The sequence below is a fragment of the Antechinus flavipes genome, chromosome 3 (genome assembly GCF_016432865.1).
Source record: "Antechinus flavipes isolate AdamAnt ecotype Samford, QLD, Australia chromosome 3, AdamAnt_v2, whole genome shotgun sequence".
NCBI lineage: Eukaryota > Metazoa > Chordata > Mammalia > Dasyuromorphia > Dasyuridae > Antechinus > Antechinus flavipes.
In genome coordinates, this window is record NC_067400.1 from 509591450 (window position 1) to 509616837 (window position 25388).

The following is a 25388-nucleotide window of genomic DNA, read 5'->3' on the forward strand; positions in this document are numbered from 1 at the left end:
AACCTTTTCATTGACCTTTGGGTAATATTCATTTTAAGTTGCTCAGAGACATATTCGTGTCACAGAGCCCTATAATAATGCCAATTGCATACTGGTTTTTCTAATGGGTCTTTGTTTTCAGCAGTATATAGATTCATCAGAAGAGCTCTGTAGTTTCTGGAAAGTAATCACTTTTCCCCTTTCCTGTTAAATTCTTGGTCTAGGTCTGATAGAAAAGTTGTAGCCCTGTTGATTCAACTGACTATTAAACATTCTTCATCCATGTGAGTTTTTCTGGATGATAGTAAAACCAAACCCTTTTTTTTCACTTTTTAAAATTTTTTAATAATAATAGCTTTTTATTTTTCAAATTATATGCAAAGATAATTTTTAACACTCACCCTGGCAAAACCTCATGTTTCAAATTTTTCTCCCTCTTTCTCTCTAATCCCCCTTCTCTAGACAGCAAACAGACCACTATTATAGGTTAAACATTGTGCAATTCCTTTATTTCCACATTTGTCACATTGTGCAAGAAAAATTAGATCAAAAGGGGTGAAGAACATTAGAAAGAAACAAAAACAACAAGAAGAAAAGGCGAAAATACTATGCTTCTATCCATATTCAATCTTCATAGTTTTCTCTCTGGATGTACATGGCTCTTTCCATCATAAGTCCATTGGAATTGCCATGAATTACCTCATTGTTGAAAAGAGCCAAGTCCATTTGATCATCATAATCTTCTTGTTGCTGTGTATAATGTTCTCTTGGTTCTATTTACTTTACTTAGCATTAGTTCATGTCAGTCTTTCCATGCTTTTCTGAAATCAGGTTGTTCATCATTTCATATGGAACAATAATATTCCATTACTTTCATATACCATTCCCCAACTGATGGGCATTCACTCAGTTTCCATTTTCTTGTCAATACGAAAAGGGCTACTACAAACATTTTTGCACATGTGGTTTCTTTTTTATGATCTCTTTGGACACAGACCCAGGAGAGACACTATTGGATCAAAGGGTACACCCAGTTTCATAGCCTTTTGGGCATAGTTCCAAATTGCTCTTCAGAATGGTTGGATTAATTCACAATTCCACCAAAAGTGTATTAGTGTCCCAGTTTTCTCACAGCCTCTCCAACATTTATCATTATCTTTTCCTGTCATTTTAGCTAAACTGAGAGGTGTGAAGGGGTACCTCAGAGTTGTCTTAATTTTCATTTTTCTATTCAGAGGTAATTTAGAGCATTTTTCCATAAGATTAGAAATTATTTTAATTTCTTTGAAAATTTTCTGTTCATATCTTGTGACCATTTATCAGTTGGGGAAGGGATTTTATTCTTATAAATTTGAGTCAGCTCTCTATGTATTTTAGAAACAAGGCTATTATCAGAAATACTGGATATTAAAATTTCCCCCATTTTTCTATTTCTCTTCTTAATCTTCACTTCATTGGTTTTGATTATGAAAAACTTTTTAATTTAATATAATCAAAATTATCCATTTTACATTTCACAATGTTCTCTAGTTCTTCATTGCTTATAAATTCCTCTCTTCTCCACAGATCTGAGAGGTAGATTATCCCTTGTTCTCCTAATATGTGTACAGTATCACCCTTTATGTCTAAATCATGAACCCTTTCAACCATTTCTTGGTATAGAATGTTATGTGTTGGGTTTTTTTCTATTTTCTAGTTTTCCTAACAGTGTTTATCAAATAGTGAATTTTTATCCCAGAAGCTGGAGTCTTTGGATATATCAAGTACTAGATTACTATAATTATTGATTATTGTGTGTGAACCTAACCTATCCTACTGATCCATTACTATATTTCTTAGCCAGTAACAAATGGTTTTGATGACTGCTGCTTTATAATATAGTTTTAGGTTTGGTATAGCTAGGTCACCTTCCTTTGTAATTTTTCATAAATTTCCTTGAAATTCTTGCTCTTTTGCTCTTTCAGAAGAAATTTGTTTTTACTTTTTTTAGCTCTGTAATTTCTTGGCAGTTTGACTGGTAAGGCATTTAATAAGTAGATTAATTTAAATAGAATTGTCATTTTTATTATATTAGTTTGACCTACTCATGAACACTTGATAATCTTCTAGTTGTTTAGATCTAATTTTATTTGTGTGAAAAATGTTTTGTAAATGTGTTCCTATAGTTTCTGGCTTTGTCCTGGCAGGTAGACCCCCAAATATTTTATATCATCTACAATTATTTTAAATGGGATTTGTCTTTCTATCTCTTGCTCCTGGGCTTTGTTGGTAACATATAAAAATGTTGATGATTTTTTTATTATAGCTTTTTATTTACAAGTAATATGCATGGATAATTTTACAGCATTGACAATTGCCAAACCTTTTGTTACAATTTTTCCCCTCCTTCCCCCCATCCCCTCCCCTCGATGGCAGGTTGACCAATACATGTTAAATATGTTTAAGTATAAATTAAATACAATATAAGTATACATGTCCTAACAGTTATTTTGCTGTACAAAAAGAATCGGACTCTGAAATAGTGTACAATTAGCCTGTGAAGGAAATCAAACATGCAGGCAGACAAAAATATAGGGATTGGGAATTCTATGTAGTGGTTCATAGTCATCTCCCAGAGTTCTTTCGCTGGGTGTAGCTGGTTCAATTCATTACTGCTCTATTGGAACTGATTTGGTTTATCTCATTGCTGGAGATGGCCAAGTCCATCAGAATTGATCATCATATAGTATTGTTGTTGAAGTATATAATGATCTCCTGGTCCTGCTCATTTCATTCAGTATCAATTCATGTAAGTCTCTCCAAGCCTTTCTGAAATCATCCTGCTGGTCATTTCTTATAGAACAATAATATTCTATAACATTCATATATCACAATTTACCTACCCATTCTCCAATTGATGGGCATCCACTCAATTTCCAGTTTCTGGCCACTACAAAAAGGGCTGCCACAAACATTCATGCACATATAGGTCCCTTTCCCTTCTTTAAGATTTTTTTGGGCTATAAGCCCAGTAGTAACACTGCTGGATCAAAGAGTATGCACAGTTGGATAACTTTTTGAACATAGTTCCAAATTGCTCTCCAGAATGGCTGGAAGTATGCACAATTCCACCAAATGTTGATGATTTTTGTGGGTTTATTTTATATTCTGAAACTTTACTAAAGTTGTAAATTATTTCCAGTAATTTTTTAGTTCATTCTCTAGGGTTCTCCAAGTATACCATCATATCATTTACAAAGAGTGATAATTTTGTTTCTTTATTACCTACTCTAATTTCTTTAATTTCTTTTTCTTCTCTAATTGCAAAAGCTAATGTTTCTAGTACAATATTGAATAGTAGTGGTGATAGTGGACAACATTGTTTCTTATTGGGAATGCTTCTAGTGTGACCCCATTATAAATAATGCTTGCTGATTTAATCTCATTGGATAAAATTTTGTTCATTTTTAAAGGTTGAGGTCTGCTCTTAAGATTCAGGGAAGATTGTCCTGAGCTTCCTCTGCAGGATGACGGGATTCTCAGTGACTATACTGGGGTCAGTGCTGTAGGCATCTCTACCATGCTGAGTAGCCTGGACAAGTCCCACCTCTTAAACTAGGGTTAATGGGCTCACTTTTTGCCTTGTGTAGTTCTGTTGGAGCTCTCACAGCTGGTCTGCTGATCCACTGGACTTCTGCATCAGGATAAAGTAGCCAACACTGCTCTATTTTGGCCTAGAACCTCCCATTAGATTTCCCATGCCAGGCCTCTCTGCCCTGGGCCTCCCCATAGTCCCTCTTGCAGTAGGCCACATTTCCCCCTGTCCAATTAAGACATTTCCTGAGGTCCTTTCAAGATATCTTAAGATGAAAAATAATTACACTCTGAATGTTTGTGGATTCTGTCACTCCAAACCAAAAACCTGATCTAGAGTTGATTCTGAGGGAAGCTGGGGCGAGCAAATTCTGCTCACTCTCTGCCATCTTGGCTCTGCCCCAAACTCTTTAAGTAGTTAATGAAGCTCTACAGTGTTCAATTGATTGATGCAATCAAAATAATATTATCAAGAAAGAGGAGTATCTGAAGAATAGTATTTTTGTTAGGGAAATCCCTCTTCAATTTGAGCTATATTCTGATTCTTCTCCATGACAGTAGTGAACATCTTTAAAGAACTATGTCTTGCCTTTTATGTGTCACCTAATATTAATGAACAGAAGTTTGCTAAACAAGGTTATCTCTGTTGTTATATTTCTCAAGGAATCCTGAATGGTTTGCTATATGGATGAGATATACCTTCTTGGAAGAGAACCTTTAGGGTACCCTTTTGCTCTATCAAATCAAATGTTCTTTTAAAATCAAGAAACAATAAGTGCAGTAGAAGATTTTATTCTCTACATCTTTAGTCATTATTTTATTATGGTAAAGGCCTCAGAGGTAGAAGAGATATTAGAATCCAAGCCCTTCATTTTATGGATGTGGAAAGTGAGGCTCAAGAAAGTTTGGGCCAACATTTGTTTGGAAAGATTTGCTTAAGATAACACAAGTAGAAAGCTTCATGTTTCCCGAATAATATACTTGCCAAGGATGTTCTTAATATGTACGTAGATTATTTTCATAAGAATTTGTATAGATGGAAAAATAGACATATATTATGTGAATTCAGTTAGCCTCTTTTCTAAAATATTTGTTGTTGATGAATCATTTCAGTCTTTTTTTTTCAGTTTTTTTTTATTTTTATTTAATAATTACTTTATATTGACACTCGTTTCTGTTCCAATTTTTTTTCCTTCCTCCCTCCATCCCCTCCCCTAGATGGCAAGCAGTCCTTTATATGTTGGATATGTTGCAGTATATCCTAGATACAATATAAATCATTTCAGTCTTAACTAATTCTCTGTGACCCTATATAGGTGTTTTTTAAGAGTAGTCTTGAGTAATCTGCAATTTCCTTCTTCAGCTCATTTTACAGATGAAGAACTGAGGCAAATAGGATTAAATACTTGCCCATGGTCACACAGCTAGAGTCTGAGGCTGGCTTTGAATTCAAGTTTTTTTGACTCCAAAGCCAGTGCTTTATCCACTATCCCTCCTAGCTACCCATTCTAAAGTGTTAGTAAGGTACAGAAAAGTTTTTCTACATCTTTGATATATTTTCTTCCTTAAGAGATCTTACGAATTGAACTGATAATTCTAGCACATTTATGTCATTTCATATTTCTATCTTCTGTGTAGCATTGCTTTTCCCATCTTTGTTCTCCTTACCAACATCTTTATTTTCTGTATAAGCACATCTAGAACTGTGATAGGACTGTCCAAATGTGATGGTTCTACTGTCCCTAATGGTGAAAAAAGTTTATTATAAAAATCTTGGCAGATTTTTTCCCCTTCCCTTTGTTGTACTTTCATTTTCATCTTTAAATGCCCTCAGAATGATTTTATTTAATTGGATCTCTCACTAAGCTTTCTTAAATCTAGTTTTATCATTCACTGCTCCTCTTTTTAATGTGAAGAGACTCTTTATAATCTTTTACCACACTTCTTCAAAAGATTTTATGAAAGAAGTCCTACATTAAACCAGTGCTATCCTTGCCTGCCTATTTCTCTAATTGACAAGTAAGTCATATTGGCTGGATAAGGAGTATTTTTAGAGTTTATGGATCTTGTTTTGATAATTGATTCGCAGCAGTTAAATTAATGGTTGAAATTATTGTGGTTTGTAGCTACATAATTTCTTCCATCCATATCCAACTTTTCATCATCAATTTTTTCTTTGTTTAGGTCAGGATGAAGTTGTTTTAATTATATTCCACATTTTTCTTATGTGTATTCTTTCTTTTAGCTTTGTAGTAAATTTGAACTTCTTTTACAATAAGTTGATTATCCAACTGTACACAGATAGCTAATTCAAAAATGACTCCCACATCTGTAACAAGTTATTTCCCTTCTGTCAAAATATAATCAGTTTGATGTTTTGTAATGTTATTTGTTCAGTGTTCTCCAATTTTTTTCTCTAGAGTAGTAATGGTTTACAGGTGTGAGCCTTCTGTGTAGTCTAGGAGTCTTTAATGATTTCTCTTCTTCTTTTCCTCATTAGTGATTTCCAATCTATTTCTTGCCATCCATCCCACCTTTACATTGAAGTCACCAAGTTTCAAAGTATAGGAAGATTTGATTTGAAAATTCTTACCTAGTTCTTCATAGAATCTATCTACCTTCATTTTATGTAACAGATGTTGATGCATAAGCTACAATGATTTTTATGCCTTTTTGAAAATATTTATCGTACATACTGCAAAAAGATAACTAAATGTCCCATGAAATGATGCTTCTTATTGCTTTTACACACATAATAACACCAACTCTGTCCATCCTCTGTTTGCTTCTCCAGGGAAAACCTGTGAACCGCTTTCCTATAGTTGCGATTTTTCTTTCTTCTGGTTTCATTTATACTTCAATATTATGGGGTGATATGATTGATTTCCCTCAGCAGTATGACAACTAGCTGATCATTAGACAGGGATCCTACATTTAAGGTGCCAACACCCAAAATTTAAACTTAAAGATGGTCTCAACAAAGCAACTTTTACCATTCCCAGTACTCTGACATCAATAAAAGTGGAATTGGTCTGCACAAGAGGAAAGGCCATTTTGTTTTGTATGTGATTTTTTTATTTTATAAAAAAAGAACAAAGAGAAATTCAATTTACCAGATGTTTGTTGAACATCTATTATTTGCAAGTCCTCTTGCTAGTTGCCAAAGAAAGTTTAAAAAAATAATAATTGAACATGGGCCCTGCCTTCAACTTAACCATCTTATATGTTACAGAACAAAGGATGTTTGGGAAGTTCAAAAATCATTATTCAAAGACATTTGACAAGAAACAGAACTCTTAGTGGACTCTATAGGCCTTTATGAGAGTGTCTAGTCTGAAGGGGTTAGAAAGGCAGTGATATTTGATCTAGCTACATGCATCTTAGTCTTTTTTGTTAGAAGGTCAAGAGCATGATTATTTGACATTTCTGTTTTAGGACTAGTTTTGAGGAATTTTTAAAAACATAGTGGATTGCCCTCTGAGAATTTCTGAGCTTAAAGAACTAGCTAAAGAGTAGTCGTCCCCTCCCCCCCACCCAATAATTCTGGAGTAGCTGGCCTGCTCTATTTACTTAACCAATTTGGATATGTCTCATCATAGCAGGCCTGAGGAATCATTTCAGGATTTTGGCTTGAAAGAATTTGTGAAGTGCCATAACCATGAATTCCCAAAAATATTATAGTTTTATAAAGTCCTTGGGCCATTTTAAGAAGTCAAAAGCAGAAAGAGCAAAGGTATTAAACTTCTCCTCAAAGATTTTCAGTCTGGCAGAGGGTCAGAGTTCCTCAAAACCAGGGATTAGACTTTGTGGTCAGCAAATGATGGGCATATTATCTTAATCATAACAACAAGACCTAGGCCCTTTTCTTGTACTTTTTCCTATTTACTCTAGTAGCAAAGCACCAATGCAAGACTTTTTTTCTCAGATATATCAATTCACACGCAGAAATTTAACATGAATTCCCATTTTTCAGTTTCTCTACAGGTGGATATTGTTCCCAGCCAAGGAGAAATCAGTGTTGGAGAATCCAAGTTCTTCTTATGTCAAGGTAAGTAGCCCCCTGAGCTGAAGGTAGAACCAAGATTGCTCTGAAAACATTTCTATCTACTGGCCAGACTGGGAGACAGTAGGGCATGGATATGTTTGGGCCATATTGCCCCAGGTATCACAATACTTGTGGAAACTAAATAATCAGAAACTCTTTCTAAACTTTGTAGTATCCTCCCATCTACCTCCCTCAAGTCATACCAAAATATGTGTCTTCTGAACTTCTACAATCTAGAGGTAAACTAAGAGAAACTGTTCAATTACTGTTCAATTGCTCTTCAAGAATGAAAGACAAACAACTTTGAATCAGTGCTTACCCCTAGCTGGACTTTTATTTTTTTCCACCTACATTCTAAGTGCTTATAAATTAAATTTTTTATTTTAACAAACATGTATTAAATACTTTTTATATACATAGAATTTCTCCCTACTTTTTCACTGGCTCTCTCAAGGTCAGAGTTGGTTCAAAAATAATTCTAAGATATTCGTATATAGATTTGTTTCTAGGTTTTGCCAAAATTTTTAGCATCCAGAAGACTCTACAAATTCATTTAAAACATCTGAGTTCCACGATCTCTTCAGAGAGCTAATGATGGTTCATTCTCCTTCTCTTCTATATTTCCCCTTTTAGAATACAAATTCTTTTAGGGCAAAAAAAGTTTTTGCTTTTCTATTCCTATCCCCTGTGACAAAAACATTATCTCTCTCTCTTTCTTTCCCTCTTTTCCTCTCTCCTTTTTCCCTCTCTCCCTTTCCCTCTCTCCCTTTCCCTCCCTCCCTCTCCCTTGCTCCCTCCCTCTCTGCCTCTCTCTCTCCTTCTCCCTCCCTCTCTTCCTCTCTCTCTTTCCCTTCCTTCTTCCCTTCCTCTCTCTCTCTTCCTTTCTCTCTCTCTCTCTCTCTTCCTTTCTCTCTCTCTCTCTGTCTCTCTCTCTCTCTCTTTTTCTATCTCTCTGTCTCTCTCTCCCTCCCTCTCTTCCTCTCTCTCTTTCCCTTCCTTCTTCCCTTCCTCTCTCTCTCTCTTCTCTCTCTCTGTCAATATACATATGTGTGTGTGTGTGTGTGTGTGTGTGTGTGTGTATGTTTCCTCCATTTGAATATAAATTCTTTGAGGACAAAAAAAATGTTTGCTTTTCTATTCATGCCTCCAGTAATATGGACAGTACTTGGCACTTAGAAACTGTTAAAGAAATGCTTTTTGATTGATTCATTTTCAGGCAATGTCCAGGATAGGCAGCAGGTTTGTTTTAGCATATTAACAACCTGTGGGTGATGTTAATTTTTGAGACATAGCCCCCCCCCAAAAGAAAGTATTTAAATTGTATGGAAAGAGAAGGGGTTTTGTTTTTATTTATCTTTTTGTTTGGGGGAGAGGAATAAATGAGAAAAGGGGCTTCAAAAATCAATCTGATTTGCATTGAATGCGGTAACTTGTAGCTGGTGAATTTTTTTAGACACAGCTTTGCCTTCATTACAACAATTTAAATGATCTGGAGATGAAGCAACAAAGCCCACAGCACATCTTGCAAATAGCGATATTTATTGAAAACATGATGGGCCTTGAATAGAAAGAATGCTCTATTTCCATGCTTAGCAGCTGTGCAGGGTTGAAGGGTGGTATGGAGACAGAGACATTCAGGGTCCATTGTGAAGGTCTTTCCACCTGTTCTCAGAGACCATCCACTCTGGTTCTATTCCCACTTCCAAAAGTAACACTCATCAAGTTGGAAAACATGTCTTTTTTAGAGGCAGATAAAAAGGAAAGCATTGCTCACTTTCTAAGATAGTCACCTGGGAATGGATCCTGACTTTGCTGCAGTGTAGAAAATGAAAATGTACTTGTAGAGAGGACTGCCATAGGCTTTTTTGGTAGCCATGCAATAAATTCACAAGAGAAGAGCTCCAAACTCTTCTACATTATCCAAAATATTATCCTCAGTTCTAGAGAAGAGAATTCTCAAAAGAGATGATGGCCAGATATGTCAAGTCTAAGCAATCCCTTTTACAATTTGGTTCTTCCTTTTCTCATCCATCAACAAGAAGGCTAGTCTGAGAAATATGCAACCCAAGGGGTTGTTCTTTTTTTTTTTTTTCCCCAAATTCTATATAAAGTACTACAATGAAAATCCCATGCAATGGCATGGAAGTCAGAGTAGGAAAATAGCTAACACACTCTCCCAACCTTCATACTCTGTCAGCTAACAGCATTTACTCAGTGGTCACTATGTGTGGAGCACCCAGCTTGCTCCTTTCTTTCTTTATCTGGAGGTCCTATACCTAAATACTTGAAAAATATTTCTTCTTTCTCTCTCTCTCTCTCTCTCTCAGTGGCTGGGGAAGCTAAGGATAAAGACATTTCCTGGTTCTCTCCCAATGGAGAAAAGCTGACCCCAAACCAGCAGCGGATCTCAGTAGTACGGAATGATGATTTTTCCTCCACCCTTACCATCTACAACGCCAACATTGATGATGCCGGCATCTACAAGTGCATTGTTTCAGGAGAGGACGGCAGTGAATCAGAGGCTACCGTCAATGTGAAGATCTTCCGTAAGGGCCTCCATCTTCTCCACCTCAAGTCCTTTTCTTTGGAACAGGAAAGTAGGAGGTAGTAGGCGGGTAGTAAAGAGGTTCAGGATGGTGATGAAAGAACCAGTTGAATTCTTTGCCTCCAGGTCCCAGCATGCATCAGGGACTTAACAAAACCCATTTATTTCCCCTTTGTCCCAGGACTATGCTAATAACCCAAATAACCTATACTTGTTAGTGGGCACTTGTTAGAACTAATTCCTATTTGCCTTGTATCCCTCAATTCAACAAATTCCCCAAAAATATTAAGGACATTTCCTCCAGGACTTTGCCCCCATGTTATCTAGTTCATGTTCTATAATTCAGGATGGACCCTTCTCAGTTTACTCCTCCAGGATCTTGCTGGACTCTTTAAAGTAGAGGATGACTTTTGAACTGTTAGGCAGTGGGGACAATTCTTATTCCATGTGAAACCTTGTTGGGGGCTGTCATCTCATTATTTAGTTACTGGTACATCTGTCCCACTGACCTGCCTAACTGTGGGTGACAATGAATGAAACAGCAATGATTGCCATAGTACTTGTTGCCAGTATTGTTTCCATTGAATTTGTTTTCAGTCAACAAGTACATATTGAGTGATTGCTTCTGAGTCCAGATCATTTCCTCATGCCTCATTAGTCTTTAGACTCATGAGTTGAAGACAGTTTCCAGAGTTGTTCTGTATTCTATACAGACAGGTGTTGCTCTGTAAGAATATAGTCTCTTGTCTATGCTTAGAATTCCACTCATTGGAGTATATCTGGGGATTGTGAATTTTTTCAAGGGATACAGATCATCCAGCATAGCCCTCATTGCCAAAGAACTCTTGCAAAGGATCTCTTCTTACACTGGCAAGTGGAGAGCATAACTATTTTCCCTCCTCTGCTAATTTTCAGAGAAACTCATGTTCAAGAATGCACCAACTCCTCAGGAGTTCAGAGAGGGAGAAGATGCTGTGATTGTGTGTGATGTGGTCAGCTCACTGCCTCCTACCATTATCTGGAAACACAAGGGCCGAGATGTTATCCTGAAAAAAGACGGTGAGATTCCAGGAGCTACTTTTTTCCATGGGTCCCTTAAATGCTCTATATTTTGTCAATCGTGCCCAGTTTCTGAGTTACTCTCATCAAATGTTAATTCTTTAATTCCATGGCCATATGACTACCTGAGAGAATGATCATTAATAATCATGATCATTAATTAATAAACATAATCAAGGCAATTAAAAGCCCAGGTTTTCCCCTGTCCTATTTTCTTGTTTGAAGCCCAGCCTTTAAAAGACATTACTGACCTCTGCCAAAAATTTATCCACTTAGACATCTTATCTAGGTGAATTCCTGACTATAATGTTCTATTTAGGTTTGGGTAAAGATAAATTCTTTGATTAAATTGCCCCTGGCTAAAGGTGATTTGGAAATAAATAACATGATCAAAAGTCAACTTCCCTAGCCCCTCATTAGAATAGGTCTACTTCTGATTATAGCATCCATTCTCTCTCATTACTTATTGGACAGAATTAGTTGCCACTTTCCTGAATTCCCACCCTTCTAAGGATATATAAGCATTGTGTGAGTTCCATGAAGAACTCATTTAACATTCAAGAGTGTCACTGACTCCTTTTATTAATAATATGCTAACATTATTAATAAAATAATTAATTATCCAGAAAACATGTCTCTCAAAATTTTTAAATGCCACACTACCAAAGCCTGTGCATACCTGGAAGACCCTTACTTTCCCCAGAAACAAAAGATTTTATTGTTGTTGTAGCTTCTTAGGGTGGAGCAGAAAGGGACCCCTTTCTATAAATCAAATTAATCATCCTACCCTAAGAATATCAAACAAGGAGAAAGGGTCAGGTAATGGCCTGAAGATGACCAAAATCTCTGAAGTATCTTTGGGTGAACCTGTCTTTTGTCTCTTCTAGTCAGATTCATAGTCCTGTCCAACAACTACCTGCAGATCAAGGGCATCAAGAAATCAGATGAGGGGACATATCGCTGTGAGGGTCGGATCTTGGCCCGTGGAGAGATCAACTTCAAAGACATTCAAGTCATTGTAAATGGTAAGAAGATCTGCTTTTCTTTCCTATATGCCTAGCTATGTCTCACTTTAACATCTATTATTTCCTTTAATTACCTATTAAAAAAAAAAACAAACCAAAACAAAACAAATAAAAATCCCTTCACTATTTCACATACAGCTAACTCAGAATGTTTCTACCATAAACTTCAATGCCTTCTACAACTACACTCCTTTTTTTTTTATCTGGCCTAAATTATGGAGTTATTGTGCAGTAATTGTATTTCCTTCCTTGTTCAAGAGCTTTGGAAGCTTTGCTTGTGCTAAATCACAAATTTTAGTCATTGTTACTCTCACCATTATAATAATGGCAAATCAGTCCCCTTGGTTCTAGGTTCAAAGAAAATATTTCAATCAATTCAAGTTCTAAAATTGTCAGAATCACGGCCTATGGGCTTATTAATCTTAATTTGCAATGTCAAATAAACACCAGTAGAATCATCTGACATTTATAAGATGTTTACAGAAAATTACAATATCAGTATTAAGAAAATAAACAAATCAAACTTGAATTGTTTTGATTGATGATACATTTTTTCTCACCCTTATCCTTATCATACTCTTTTCTTTGCTAAGGGATGTTTCTACACAAAATGATTTGTGAAAAGTTCCAGGGGAATTTAACCAAACAATTCTTGCTGGACAAGTATATTTTTGGTTATTATTATTTGCTAGGCAGCAAAGTGGTACAGTAAATAGAGCCCTGGTCAAGCTTCGGTAGAAAATCTTGTTCAAATCTAGCCTTAGGTACTTCTAGCTATGTGACACTAGGCATGTCATTTAACCTCTGTTAACCTCTGTATCTGTAAAATTGAGCATAATGGTTTCATAATAACCTCTCAGTGTTGTTGTAAGGATCAAATAAGATAATAATTGTGAAGTATCTTTAACACAGTGCCTGACAGGTAGTAAATACTATGTAAGTATTCGCTATTATTATTTTAACAAATTTTCATTAAGAACTCTTTATGTGCAAGGTACTGTATGAGACATTGGCAATATAGAGATAAATACAACAAAATCCTTGATTGAAGAAAACAATCCAATGGGGAGGAACAGAGCAGGGGAGAAAATGATATGAATGCAAAAGATTTAAACATGGGACATCAGATAAATACGAAGAAATCTGACCAGACAGAATGCTATAAGAAATCTAAAATGAGAGAAATCTCTTTCATTCAGGGGCAGAGAGGATCAGGAAAAAGTTCATTCACAAAGAAGGGTGCCCATCCATAGAACCCAGACGGGATAGAATACTTGAATAAACAGAGATAGTGAGTAGGGAATAAGAAATGTAATCCATTCCAGAAAATGGAGAGAGCATGAGCAAAAATTTGTAGGTTAGAAAGGGCAGGGTAAAATTGAGAAATGGAAAATAGTCCACTGTGGCTAGAATAGTAGGGACTATACCTGAAATTCCATTAGAATAGAGACTAATGTAGGTTTGAGCCCTTTTTGCAACCTCAGGTCTTAAGAGAGCTGGCTAGAAATGTCACTACTAGTTTCATATCCCAATGAAATCATAAAAGAAGGAAAAGGACCCATATGTGCAAAAGTGTTAGTTGTTACTTTTTGTAGTAGCAAGGAATTAGAAATTGAGTAGATACCCATCAATTGGAGAATAAGTGAATAGGTTATAGTATATGAAGGAATGGAGTGCTACTAGTCTATAAGAAATGATGAGCAGGCTGATTTCAGAAAAGCCTGGAAATACTTCATGAACTGATGCTGAGTGAAGTGAGCAAAACCAGGAGAACATTGTACCCTGTAACAATAAGATTATGTGATTACTATGATAGATTTAGCTCTTCTCAGCAAGGCAATGATCCAGGACAACTGTGATAGACTTGGGAGGGAAAATGCCATCTGCATCCAGAGGGCAGAACTATGGAGTCCAAATGCAGATCAAAGCATACATACTTTTCCCCCTTTTATTTGTTTGATTTGTTTGCTTATTCTTTCTCCTGGTTTTTTTTTTTCCCCCATTTTGTTCTTATTTTTCTTTCACAACATGATTAATGTGGAAATATGTTTTAAAATGATGGTACATGTATAATCTATATCAAATTACTTACTGTCTTGGGGAGAGGGAAAGAGAAAGAGAAAAAAAAACTGGAACTCAAAGTCTTACAAAAATGAATGTTGAAAACTATCTATCTTTACATATAATTAGAAAAATAAAATGCTATTGAGGAAAAAATGAGAAAGAGAGCTGGCTAGCTCTGAAATCTTAAGCAACTTCCCCAGGATCACACAGCCAGTATGTGTGAGAAGTAGGATTTGAATTCAGGTCTTCCTGACTCTGTACACTACACCATACTCTTCTCTTACGATTGGAATACAAGATATATTGACCATATATGTAACCAATTAATAGTAAAATGGGAAATTGCTATACCTTCCATTTTTTTTGCAACTAACCCTAAAATGACCTCATTCCTTTTCAGTACCACCCACGGTTCAGGCCAGGCAGAGCACAGTGAATGCAACAGCAAACCTTGGCCAGTCAGTTATCCTGATGTGTGAGGCGAAAGGTTATCCAGAACCAACGATGAGTTGGACAAAGTAAGAAAGTGTGTCGTCCTGTTGATTGGGGTTATGGAAGACAAGTAAAGAAGACAATGTACAGGACCCACTCCCTTTGGGCATTTTAGCAGGAGAAAGGTAACACTGTAAAGATTAGGGCACTGCAGGATCATCTGATGAATGTCAATCTACAGTATGTTAGACACTAGGTAGGGATATGTAGATATAACAAAAATGGAACCATCCCTATTTGAAATGAGATTACATTGTAATGGGGAAGACAATGAGTACCTATACAGATTTATACAGTAGAAATATGAAGTGAAGATATATATATATATATATATATATATAAATAAAAACATATATAAAAGGACTTAAATTCAAGCTAACTTAGTGGGGAGTCAGTCTCCAGAAAGGCTTCATGCAGAAGATAATGCCATTTTCCTACATGCAATCAATGGGTTCCTTAAATTTTCTCACTTAGTCAAAAACTGAATCCTTTAAGCTTTTTATTTACAAGGATACACACAGGAAAAAAGTAGGGAGGAGAGAAACATTCTGTTAACAATCATAACTGTGAATGTGAATGGGATGAAATCAAACAAAAAATGAAAGCAGATAGCTTTGACCATTACTGGGGAAAAATGAGGGGATCATAGGAAGATAAACAAGACTATAAGAGGAAATACAATCTTCTTTACTTAGAAGCACAAGTAACCCTCCTGGCTTATGCTATATTGTATGAAGATAAATGGGGAATTTTTAATTAAATTAAATAAAATTCACTCTATGCTTTCGGGTCCCATAGAGATGGAGAACAAATTGAAATAGAGGAAGATGATAAATATGGCTTCAATGAAGATAGCTCTGAACTGACCATCAGGAGAGTGGACAAGAGTGATGAAGCCGAGTATGTCTGTATCGCTGAGAACAAAGCAGGAGAGCAAGATGCTTCCATCCAACTGAAAGTCTTTGGTAAGTGTTGATGGGGTTTTATTTTCACTGTTCTGAGGACAGATTGATGCTATAGTGGATAAATTGTGGGTTCTGGATTCAGAAAATCCTAAGTTCAAAGGCAGCTTCAGAAACTCACTACCTGTGTGACTGTGAGCAAGTCACATAACCTTGTGTGCAATAACATCTAGCTTCTAGGTCTGTTGTAAGGATGAATGAGATAATAACTTGTACAGTGCTGGGCACAGTGTCTACCACATAATAAGCTCAATATAAGTGTTTGCTATCATTATTATTATTCTTCCCCCCCCACTTGACTTATAACCATGTCCTTTCTTCCCATTTTTTTTCTCTTTCCACTATATATGGAGTGATTCCATGAGAAAGAATGAAAGAAACTCCTATATCATTAAAAGCATTGGATTGTTAGGAGACTTTAGAGCTACAGATAACCTAGAATTAATATAGAACTGCTTAGCCTAGAATAAGCTATGGAAACTGTCTGTACCTTAGTTTTTTCATCTGCAAAGTGGGAAATTTTATTAGACAATGTATGGGAAAGTGCTATACAAATTGTAACTAGGCAAAGATCTACTGCTGTTATCATTTTGTATTCATAGCTGTGGGACAAGTTCATTAATCTAGGAACTGGATTTTGCTTTTGCCTGGGAGCAACAACAAATATATATACAAATTTCTACAGCATATATATTTTTTCTTTACTCTTTGGGAAGAAAAGATATACTAAGTAAAGGAGTAGTAAATATGACCTTAAAAGGGAATGTTTAAAGGAAAAAAAACTTTAAAATTTTTATTTTCTTTTAATCCATGTTAACTTTTACTTATAAATGAGATGCTTTATACATCCTGCACTACTGAATTTAGAAAAAAAATTTGTTTCATCCTATTATATGAACTTGAAATCAATCATTCAACAAGCATTTATTGAGCACCTTCTATGTACCAAATACTTCCCTAGGTGCTGATAGTATAAAGACAAAAATTAAATAATCCATCACATTAAGACTTGAAAAAGGGTCTAAAATTCATGATTCACAACAACCCTTCAAGAAAGTCAGTATAGTATTATTTATATAACATCTAAATGGTGCAGTAGATAGAACACTTTCTGAAATCAGAAAAACCTGAGTTCAAATCTGGCCTGAGACACATACTATCTATATGAGCCTGGGCAAGCCACTCAGCCAATATATGAGATTTATTTTCCTCATAAAATTGGGATAACAATGCCACCTTTCTCTCAGAATTATTCTAAGGATAAAATGAGATAATATTTGCAAATCTTAAAAGGCTATATGAATGCTAGCTCCTATTAGGTATCATTATCCCCATCTTACAGATGAGGAAACAGAGGCACCAAGATATTAAGTGATAGCATGTGAATGTTTCAAAGAGATCTTCTTTTAGAGCTGTTATTTGTATTCAAAAGTAGTCCATCTTCACAAAAATATGATACATAGGAGTCAAACACACAATAGCCACTGTCATTCAGATGACATTGATCTGTGGAACTTTTCCAGAATTTTTTGTGTGATCACAGACTATCATGCAGTAAGAAAAGAAAGAAATAAAATCCTTATTGTATAAATCACAAAGCTGATTTACAGAGAAGCGAAGTGACTTGCTTAGAACATCAAGCTGAACAGAAATGTAACCTTTATTCCCTTATTCCTCATTCAGGATTTTATCTCCTGTGCCATGTTGTTTTGGGCAATTGGCAGGACTGTATTCAGGCAGTCTCCAGCTGACAAAAAAATCAGGTGTTTGGAATCTGAATGCATTTCCCCATAGAAACAATGTTATACATGGCATTTGATTTCCCTGGCCAGCCCACAAGACCTTATTTAACCCAAAAGATAGCACCAAGGCTGTAGTATTGGTTCTCCACAGGTAATGATTCTGTTAGGTTCAGATGTCCAAGATGGAATGTCAGGGAGCCCGTGTTCTCTCATATCTGACCTGTCAGGGGGCTTGGTAAGTTCTCCTTGTTCACATGCTATTCTCTTCATTTGATCAAGGACTCCAATAGAGTTAAAATTAGGACCAAAGTCTAGTGATGAGGGGCGAGGAGGCAAAGGAGGGAAGAAGTGAGTGGATACTAAATAAGGAGGAATAACAGGAATTTGGGGGTAGGTATTAAGAATCAATAGGGGTGGGAGGTGCGGAGAGGGCAGCAGTGGATAGAGCACTGGTCCAGAATCAGGAGGATCTGATTTAAAATCCAGGGGAAAAAAGAACTCAGAAGACAAGAAAGGGCCACATTATGAAATGCTTTAAAGATTGCATAAAGGATTTTGTATTTGATCCTTTAGGCAAACATAGAAAGCCAGTAAAGTGTACTGAAAAAGGGGATAATATGGTCAGCTCTGTGCTTTAAAGAAATTCACCTGAATGATGTGAAGTAAAGTAGCAAATTGAGTCTCTGCTGAAAAATGAGGGAGCCAGACCTTCTGAGGATGAAGCAGCTGCTTACTCTCCAAGAATATGACAATGTGCATCTACAGGTGCCATCCCACGAGACAGCATCCACTAAGTGTTCAGAGGCAGAAAAAAACAAGTTGTGGTGATTGGGGATTCCCTGCTGAGAGATAATGAGGCAGCTATTTGTCAACTCACTATTAACAGTGGAGGGGTCTGCCGTCTTCTGAGGCGGATATCTAGGAAGTGCTAGAAAATCTTCCAAGACTCATCAACCAGAATGACTGCTACTAACTTCTGGTGACTCTCAAGGGTATAAATGATACCGCCAGAAGGAATTTAGAAAGCATTGTGAAGATTATAAAGTGTGGGGTAAGAAACTGAAGCCCTTAAGACCACAGGTACTATTTTCTGCCCATGAATGACAAGGGTTTTAAAAGAAAAGAGCTACTTGGGAAAGTAAATAGCTAGTTAGGAAGGTAACTGAAAATGAAATTTGAAATTCTACACCCAGCTTAAATGTAGTACTAATAGTCTCTTAGCTAGGATGGGAGGACCTCTACAAAACTCTCCTTAAAAATGTTTGGAGTTTTTCAACTCTCATACTAAAAAGGAAAGGAAGCTGAAGAACATTAGCAACCAATAATCACCAAGCTAGATGTCTCCAGAAATGTTAGGAAGAACAGTAGCAATTGAGGTCCTGAACACAGAAAATAAATTTCCAGAAAAGAGCCAATGAAAGCAAAACTAATCAGTCAAGACAATACATATTTCTCAAATGCTTTGCTAATGATAGCTAGCACTTATATAGAGCCTTCAGATTTGCAAAATACTTAATTTTTTACTTTATCTGATCCTTACATTAACTCAGGAGTAGGTAAGCACTCAGGTGCTTATTCCCATTTTATAGATGAGGCAATAGAGACAGGCAGAGGTAAAATGATAGATTGGATTTGAATACGGTCTTTTTGACCTCACACCCAGTGATCAACCAACAATAAAAATTCAGGACCTTTGGGTAAAGTTATGTATAAATAATAAAGTATGTGTAACAAAGGATAACTAGGTGGTATAATAGAGCACTGATCTTGGAATCAGGGAAACTCATCTTTGTGAGTTTAAATCTAACCTCAGACACTTACTACCTGTGTGACCTTGGGTAGGTCCCTTAACCCAATTTACCTCACTTCATTCACCTGTAAAATGAACTAGAAAAGGAAATGGCAAACCACTCCAGTTTTTTTGCCAAGAAAACCCAAAATGAGATAACAAAGAGTTGGATATATCTGAAATGATGAAACAACAAAAAATATGTAACAAAGAAAATCTACTAAAGATCCCATGTAGTAAGATTCATTTTGACTTAGTAGATATCACTGAATCTCAGTGGAATGAAACCATTATTTGCATATAGACCTAGAAGGGAACATCTTATTTAAAATGGACAATATAGTTGAAAAAGGGGAGTAGAGCAACACTGTTTATCAAGAATATATATCTATGTGAGAAAATTCAGGTACTCAAGTGGGGAGCATTATGAAAGATGAGGTGAAACTCTTTAGAGGCAGAAACTCATTATTGGAGTATATTATAAATTGCATAGACCAAAAGGAAAAATAGTAAAGATGATTGGGAAATAGGATACAGGCCTAGAAAAGAGATGTGATAATAACAGTAATAGACATCTTTAGTTCTTTGGAATTGGAATTTATTTCACTCACTGACAGAAGCAGAAGGTTTAATAATCTTTTCGCTTGCCTTAAAATAATTTGCTCCCTCAAAAGAGAGAGGAACCAAAGAGGGAAACTTCTACTAATGTTTTTTCTACTGGTGATACTATCTGTACTGGTAATTGTCACCAGCAAAGAAGAACTGGTTGCTGAAATAGAAATGGGAGGAATCCTGTGATAAAATTACTTTTTCTCCTTAGAATTTATAAGAGAAAAAGGGCAGAAAGCCAGTCATAGTCTTCTACATGCCTAGATTTTAGAATAGCAGATATTTGAAGGTTTAGAAATGGTCTGGAATCATAGGATCCCATGAACTAAAATCTTTTAGGGAAAGTCGACACAGAGATATGGGAGGGGCTTGTGAATTGATTCTGTGTTCAAGAAGAGATGTATTTCTGATGAGTAAGTTGCTTAGACTGATATTATTTTAACAGGAATTTATCAATTAACTTAGCTTTTTTTAAAGGTATATGGAGAAAATAGAAACAAGGGCAAGTAGTGGAAAATGAATATAAAAGCTTGATTTTGTAGGAGTAACATCAAGATTATACTTAGAAAATACTAAAGAATCAACTAAAAACTATTTGAAATTATTAAGAACTTTGGCAGAGTTGCAGGATACAAAATAAACTCATATGAATCATCAGCATTTCTATATATGACCAACGAAGTCCAGCAGCAAGAGACAGAAAGAGAAATTCCACTTAAAATAATTGTAGACAAATATAAAATACTTGGGAATGTACCTGCCAAAACAAACCCAGGAGTTATATGAACACAATTTAAAATATTTTTCACACAAATAAAATCACATCTAAACAATTGGAAAAATATCAATTCTTCATGTGTAGGCTGAGCCAATGTAAGAAAAATAACAATCCTACCTAAATTAATCTATTTATTCAGTATGCCATACTAATCAAACTATCAAAAATTATTTGAGAGAGCTCAGGAAGAACAGAAGCTTAAAGATATCAAATGAATCAATGAAAGATAAATGCAAAAGAAGGTGGCCTAGTGTATCAAATTTCAAGCAGTATTATAAAGCAGTAATTACCAAAACAATCTGGTATTGGCTAAGAACTAGAATGGTGGGTCAGTGGAATAGATTGTGTACAAACTAATTAAAGTAAATGACCATTGTAATCTAGTATATGATAAACCCCCAAACCCAGGGTTTTGAAACCAAAAATGCATTCTTTAAGAAACATGGCTGGGAGTACTGGAAAACAGCATGGCAAAAATTAGGTATAGACCAACATTTCACACTATATAACAAGATAAAGTCAAAATGGGTACAATATTTACACTTAAAAAGTGATACCAAAAGCAAATTAAAAGAGCATGAAATAGTTTACCTGTCATATTTATGAATAAAGGAAGACTTTACAACCAAAGAAAATACAGAGAACATTAAAAATATAAAATAGATCATTTTGATTATATAAAATTTAAAAAATTTTGCACAAATAAAATAAATGCAAGCAAAATTACAAGGAAAGCAGACAACTAGAGAAACATTTTTTGCAACAAATATCTCTGATAAAGGCCTCATTTCTAAAATATATAGAGAACTAAATCAAATTTATAAAAAAGTACAAATCATTCTCCAATTAACATATGGTCAAAGGATATGAACAGGCAGTTTTCAAAGAAATCAAAGCTCTCTATAATCATATAAAAATGCTCTAAATCACTATTGATTAGAGAATGCAAATTGAAACAAATTTGAAGTACTATCTTTACATCTAGCAGATTGACTAGTGTGACAAAAAAGGAGAATGTTGGATGTTGGAGGGAATATAGGAAAACCGGGATATTAATGCACGATTGATGAAATTATGAACAGCACCAACCATACTGGAGAGTAATTTGGAATGATGCACAATGACCTAGAACACTGGGTATAGCAATACCACTGTTAGATCTATATCCTAAAGACATTCCCAAAAAGGAAAAGGATCTATTTGTTCAAAAATATTTGTAGCAGCATTTTTGTGGTGGCTGAGAATTGGAAATTGAAGGGATGCCCATCAATTTGAGAATAGCTAAAGTGGCTTTGTTATATGATTGTAATGGAATATTATTGTGTCATAAGAAATAACAAGCAGAATGATTTCAGAAAAACCTGGAAAAACTTACATGAACTGACACATAGTGAAGTAAACAGAACCAGAATACTGAGCACCATAACAGCAATATTATTTGATGAAGAACTGTGAATGACTTAGCTATTCTCAGCAAAACAGTGATCCAAAGAAAATTCCAAAAGACTAATGGTGAACATACTATTCATCTCCAGAGAAAGAACTAATATTATTTGAATACAGACTGAAGTATTATATTTTTTCACTTTCTTTATTTTTTTTTCTTTTGTTCTGGTCTTCTTGTACAATATGACTAATATGGAAATGTTTTACATAATTGTGCACTATAACATATCTGACTGCTTAGGGATGAGGCAAGGAAGGGAGAAAGAGATAAAATGTTGAACTCAAAACTTTAAATAAAAATGTTAAAAGTTGGCAGTGGGGAGAAGAATAACATCAGAATGTACAAAAGCTGGAGAAAGAAGCTAAAGACAATAAAACAGTTTGAATGATTTTTATAGGTTTTTTTTTTACATATTTAGGAACAAATATAAGAGGATCAAAAATTGAATAGGACCTTTGCTTGAAGTGAATGATGATGATATTAGATGATAAAAAGGAAAAGGAGCTACTCAGTTTCCTCATTTTTAATGAGTACAGCACCTGGCTTACTATATGCTTTCTTTCTCACCTGTTTTTCTTTATACCTGTTGACATTCCTTCTAAATCCTTCACTTTCCAGTGAGGGTCTCCTTAAATCCTGCTCCTTTGTGCAAATTCAGTCATACCTAGGATGTTCAGACAGTCTAGATTTCATTATATCCTTCTCTTAAATACGATCTTTGCTCTCATCGAAACCTGTAATTTTCTTCACCTATCAATACTTTCTCAGGTCATTATCCTTTCTCTGTCCTCCCTTCCTTTTCATTCATGATTTATAATTAGGGACTAAGAAAGAGGTTTTTTAATGGAATGTTCTAAGGATTTAGATTTTATTCCATTCTAAGATTTTTATTAATGACTTAAAGATATACATGTCATGCTTATCAAATTTGCGACTAACATAAAGCTACAAAGATTTGTTAATATGCTGAAAGACATCACACAGGAGTGTGGTATAATATGCTGAAAGATACATCACACAGGGAAGGAAAAAGGGAAGGGAATGAAGATTTATTTATCATCTACTACTGTGCTAAGCCCTTTTATATGTATTATCTCCCTTGATGAAGCAGAAATAATATTTTATTTCATGCCATTGAATTTGTTCAAATCCCAACTTCACCACTTGCTAGCTGTCTGATGTAAAAAAAAGTAATTTGCCCTGTCTAAACCTCTTCAATTTCCCCATCTACAAAACAAAAGAGGATAGATGATCTCTAATGTTCCATCAAGCCCTAAGCCTATGATCCAAGAATGTGGGAATGAATCTAACAAATAGAATTTATTAGGGACAAATGCAAAATCTTGTTCTGAGTTTCAAAAACTCAACTTCACAAGTTCAAAGTGTGGAGGAATAATCAAATCAAAAGTCTAGGGATTTTAGTAGACTCACATTTCAATGTAAGTTAACATGAGTATGATGTGAAAGTCAAAAGGGTCAAAGCAATCTTAGTCTACAATAAAAGAAGATAATGTTCAGGAACAGGTAGTCATTAGTCTTATTGCTCTATGTCCGCGGGAGTCAGGACATTGTGTTCAGTTCTGGGCAACACATTTTAGGAAGAACATCAGTAAGCTAGACAGGGATGAAAGGAGGTCAAACAAAAAAAAAAAAAATGAAAGAGCCTTGAGATCATGACTAGAAGGAACACCCTGGAGGAAAGAAACTCTTCCAAGGACATGAGTTGTCTTCATGTGGGTCTTTTGCGGAAAAAACATCACATGAAAGAATGATGGTACCGATTCTACTTTCCTCCAGAAGAGAGAATGAGGAAAAACAAGTGGACAATGGAGAGAGATAGATTTAAGCTTCACATAAATGAAAAATTTATGAGATGCTTCAGGAAGTCCTATGTCTCACTTAACTGGAGATCTTGAATTAAAGAATGGACAACAATTTTTCAGGAATATTGTGTAGGGGAGATTCTCATTCAGATATTGGTTGGGCTAGCTATTCTCCAAGATCTTTCCATCCCTGATATGCTGTGATTCTTTCTCTTGTGATTTTTAGCTGTCCATGAATCTAGCAAAGGGAAGGATGGTAACAGGACAAGCTTAAAGCTCTCCCTCCTTCTCCCTGCCACCAAATTCTTAATTCCTCTAAATACAGCTTCCGACATTCACCAGCTGTGTGATCTTGGTCATCATGTTGCCTCAGTTTTCTCAATTATAAATAGAGATAATAATAGCACCTACCTCTCAGGATCACTGTGAGATTTAAATGAAATAATATTTGTAAAAGTGCTTAGTATAGTGTTTATCTAGTAATTGGTAGGCACTATATAAATGCTTACTCCCTCCCTCCCCTTCCCTATCATCTATGAATTTTATTCCAATGAGGAATCATCCAGCATCTGATTAAAGTGTTTCAGTTGCAGCATCTCCCAATTTCCTAGGACACCTCATGAAATTTTTGAAGTCCCTCATTATATTGACCCTTAATATGAGTCCCTTGTAACTTCCTTGTTTTGATCCTGGTTCTCTTCTTAGAGCTGTAACAGAACATCCAGACCTTCTTCCATTGGAATACCATAGTAATGTCATCCTTAAATCTTCTTTTCTCCAGGGTAACCTCCCAAGTTCTCCCAAGGGTAACCTTTCAGACCATCATCACATGACATGATATCAAATCTCTTCATCATTCTGGTTGCTCTTCTCTAGGCAAATTCCAGACTGTAAATGCTATATTACACATAGTAAACAAAAATGAACATCATACTCTAAACAGTCTAATCAAGCAAGACTACTTCGATCATTCTTCCTCATTATGAACACTATTCTTCTATTAATCTAGCCTCAGATTGAATTCTCTTTTTCAATTTAATTTTCAATTACTCATATACTTGACTTTTACTGAGCTTTTATTCCATCAATCTCCTTTTATGAAGACTGATGTCTAAGCCATCCTGTACTTTTACAGTTGTTGTTTAAACTCAAATATAGGGTTTTACATTTTCCCTTATATATTTGAACTGTCATTCTAGGCCATTGATCTTTTTTTTGAATCCTGAATCTATCATCTATCATATTTAGAATTCTTCTAATTTCATAGAATATACCTATTAGATCTTTCCCCAAGTTAATAATAAAAATGCTGAGCCTTATGGAACAATATCTAAGACTCTCTAGTTATGATCATTTAGCAAGCTCAGAATTTAATTAAATATTCTCACATTAGCTCACATCTCTCCATCTTGCCCACAGAAATATCATAAAATACTTTGTTGAATACTTTGCCAAA

At 35.4% G+C, this 25388-nt stretch overlaps 1 protein-coding gene across 1 annotated transcript in view; it reads left to right on the plus strand.

Annotated features, from left to right (window-relative positions):
* NCAM1 (neural cell adhesion molecule 1) overlaps positions 1-25388 on the plus strand; it is a 455625-nt gene that overhangs the window by 362122 nt on the left and 68115 nt on the right. Inside the window, 6 exon segments of the mRNA XM_051986988.1 lie at positions 7526-7600; positions 9925-10143; positions 11058-11201; positions 12089-12226; positions 14691-14808; positions 15581-15747. Coding sequence (XP_051842948.1) covers positions 7526-7600; positions 9925-10143; positions 11058-11201; positions 12089-12226; positions 14691-14808; positions 15581-15747 — 861 coding nt within the window.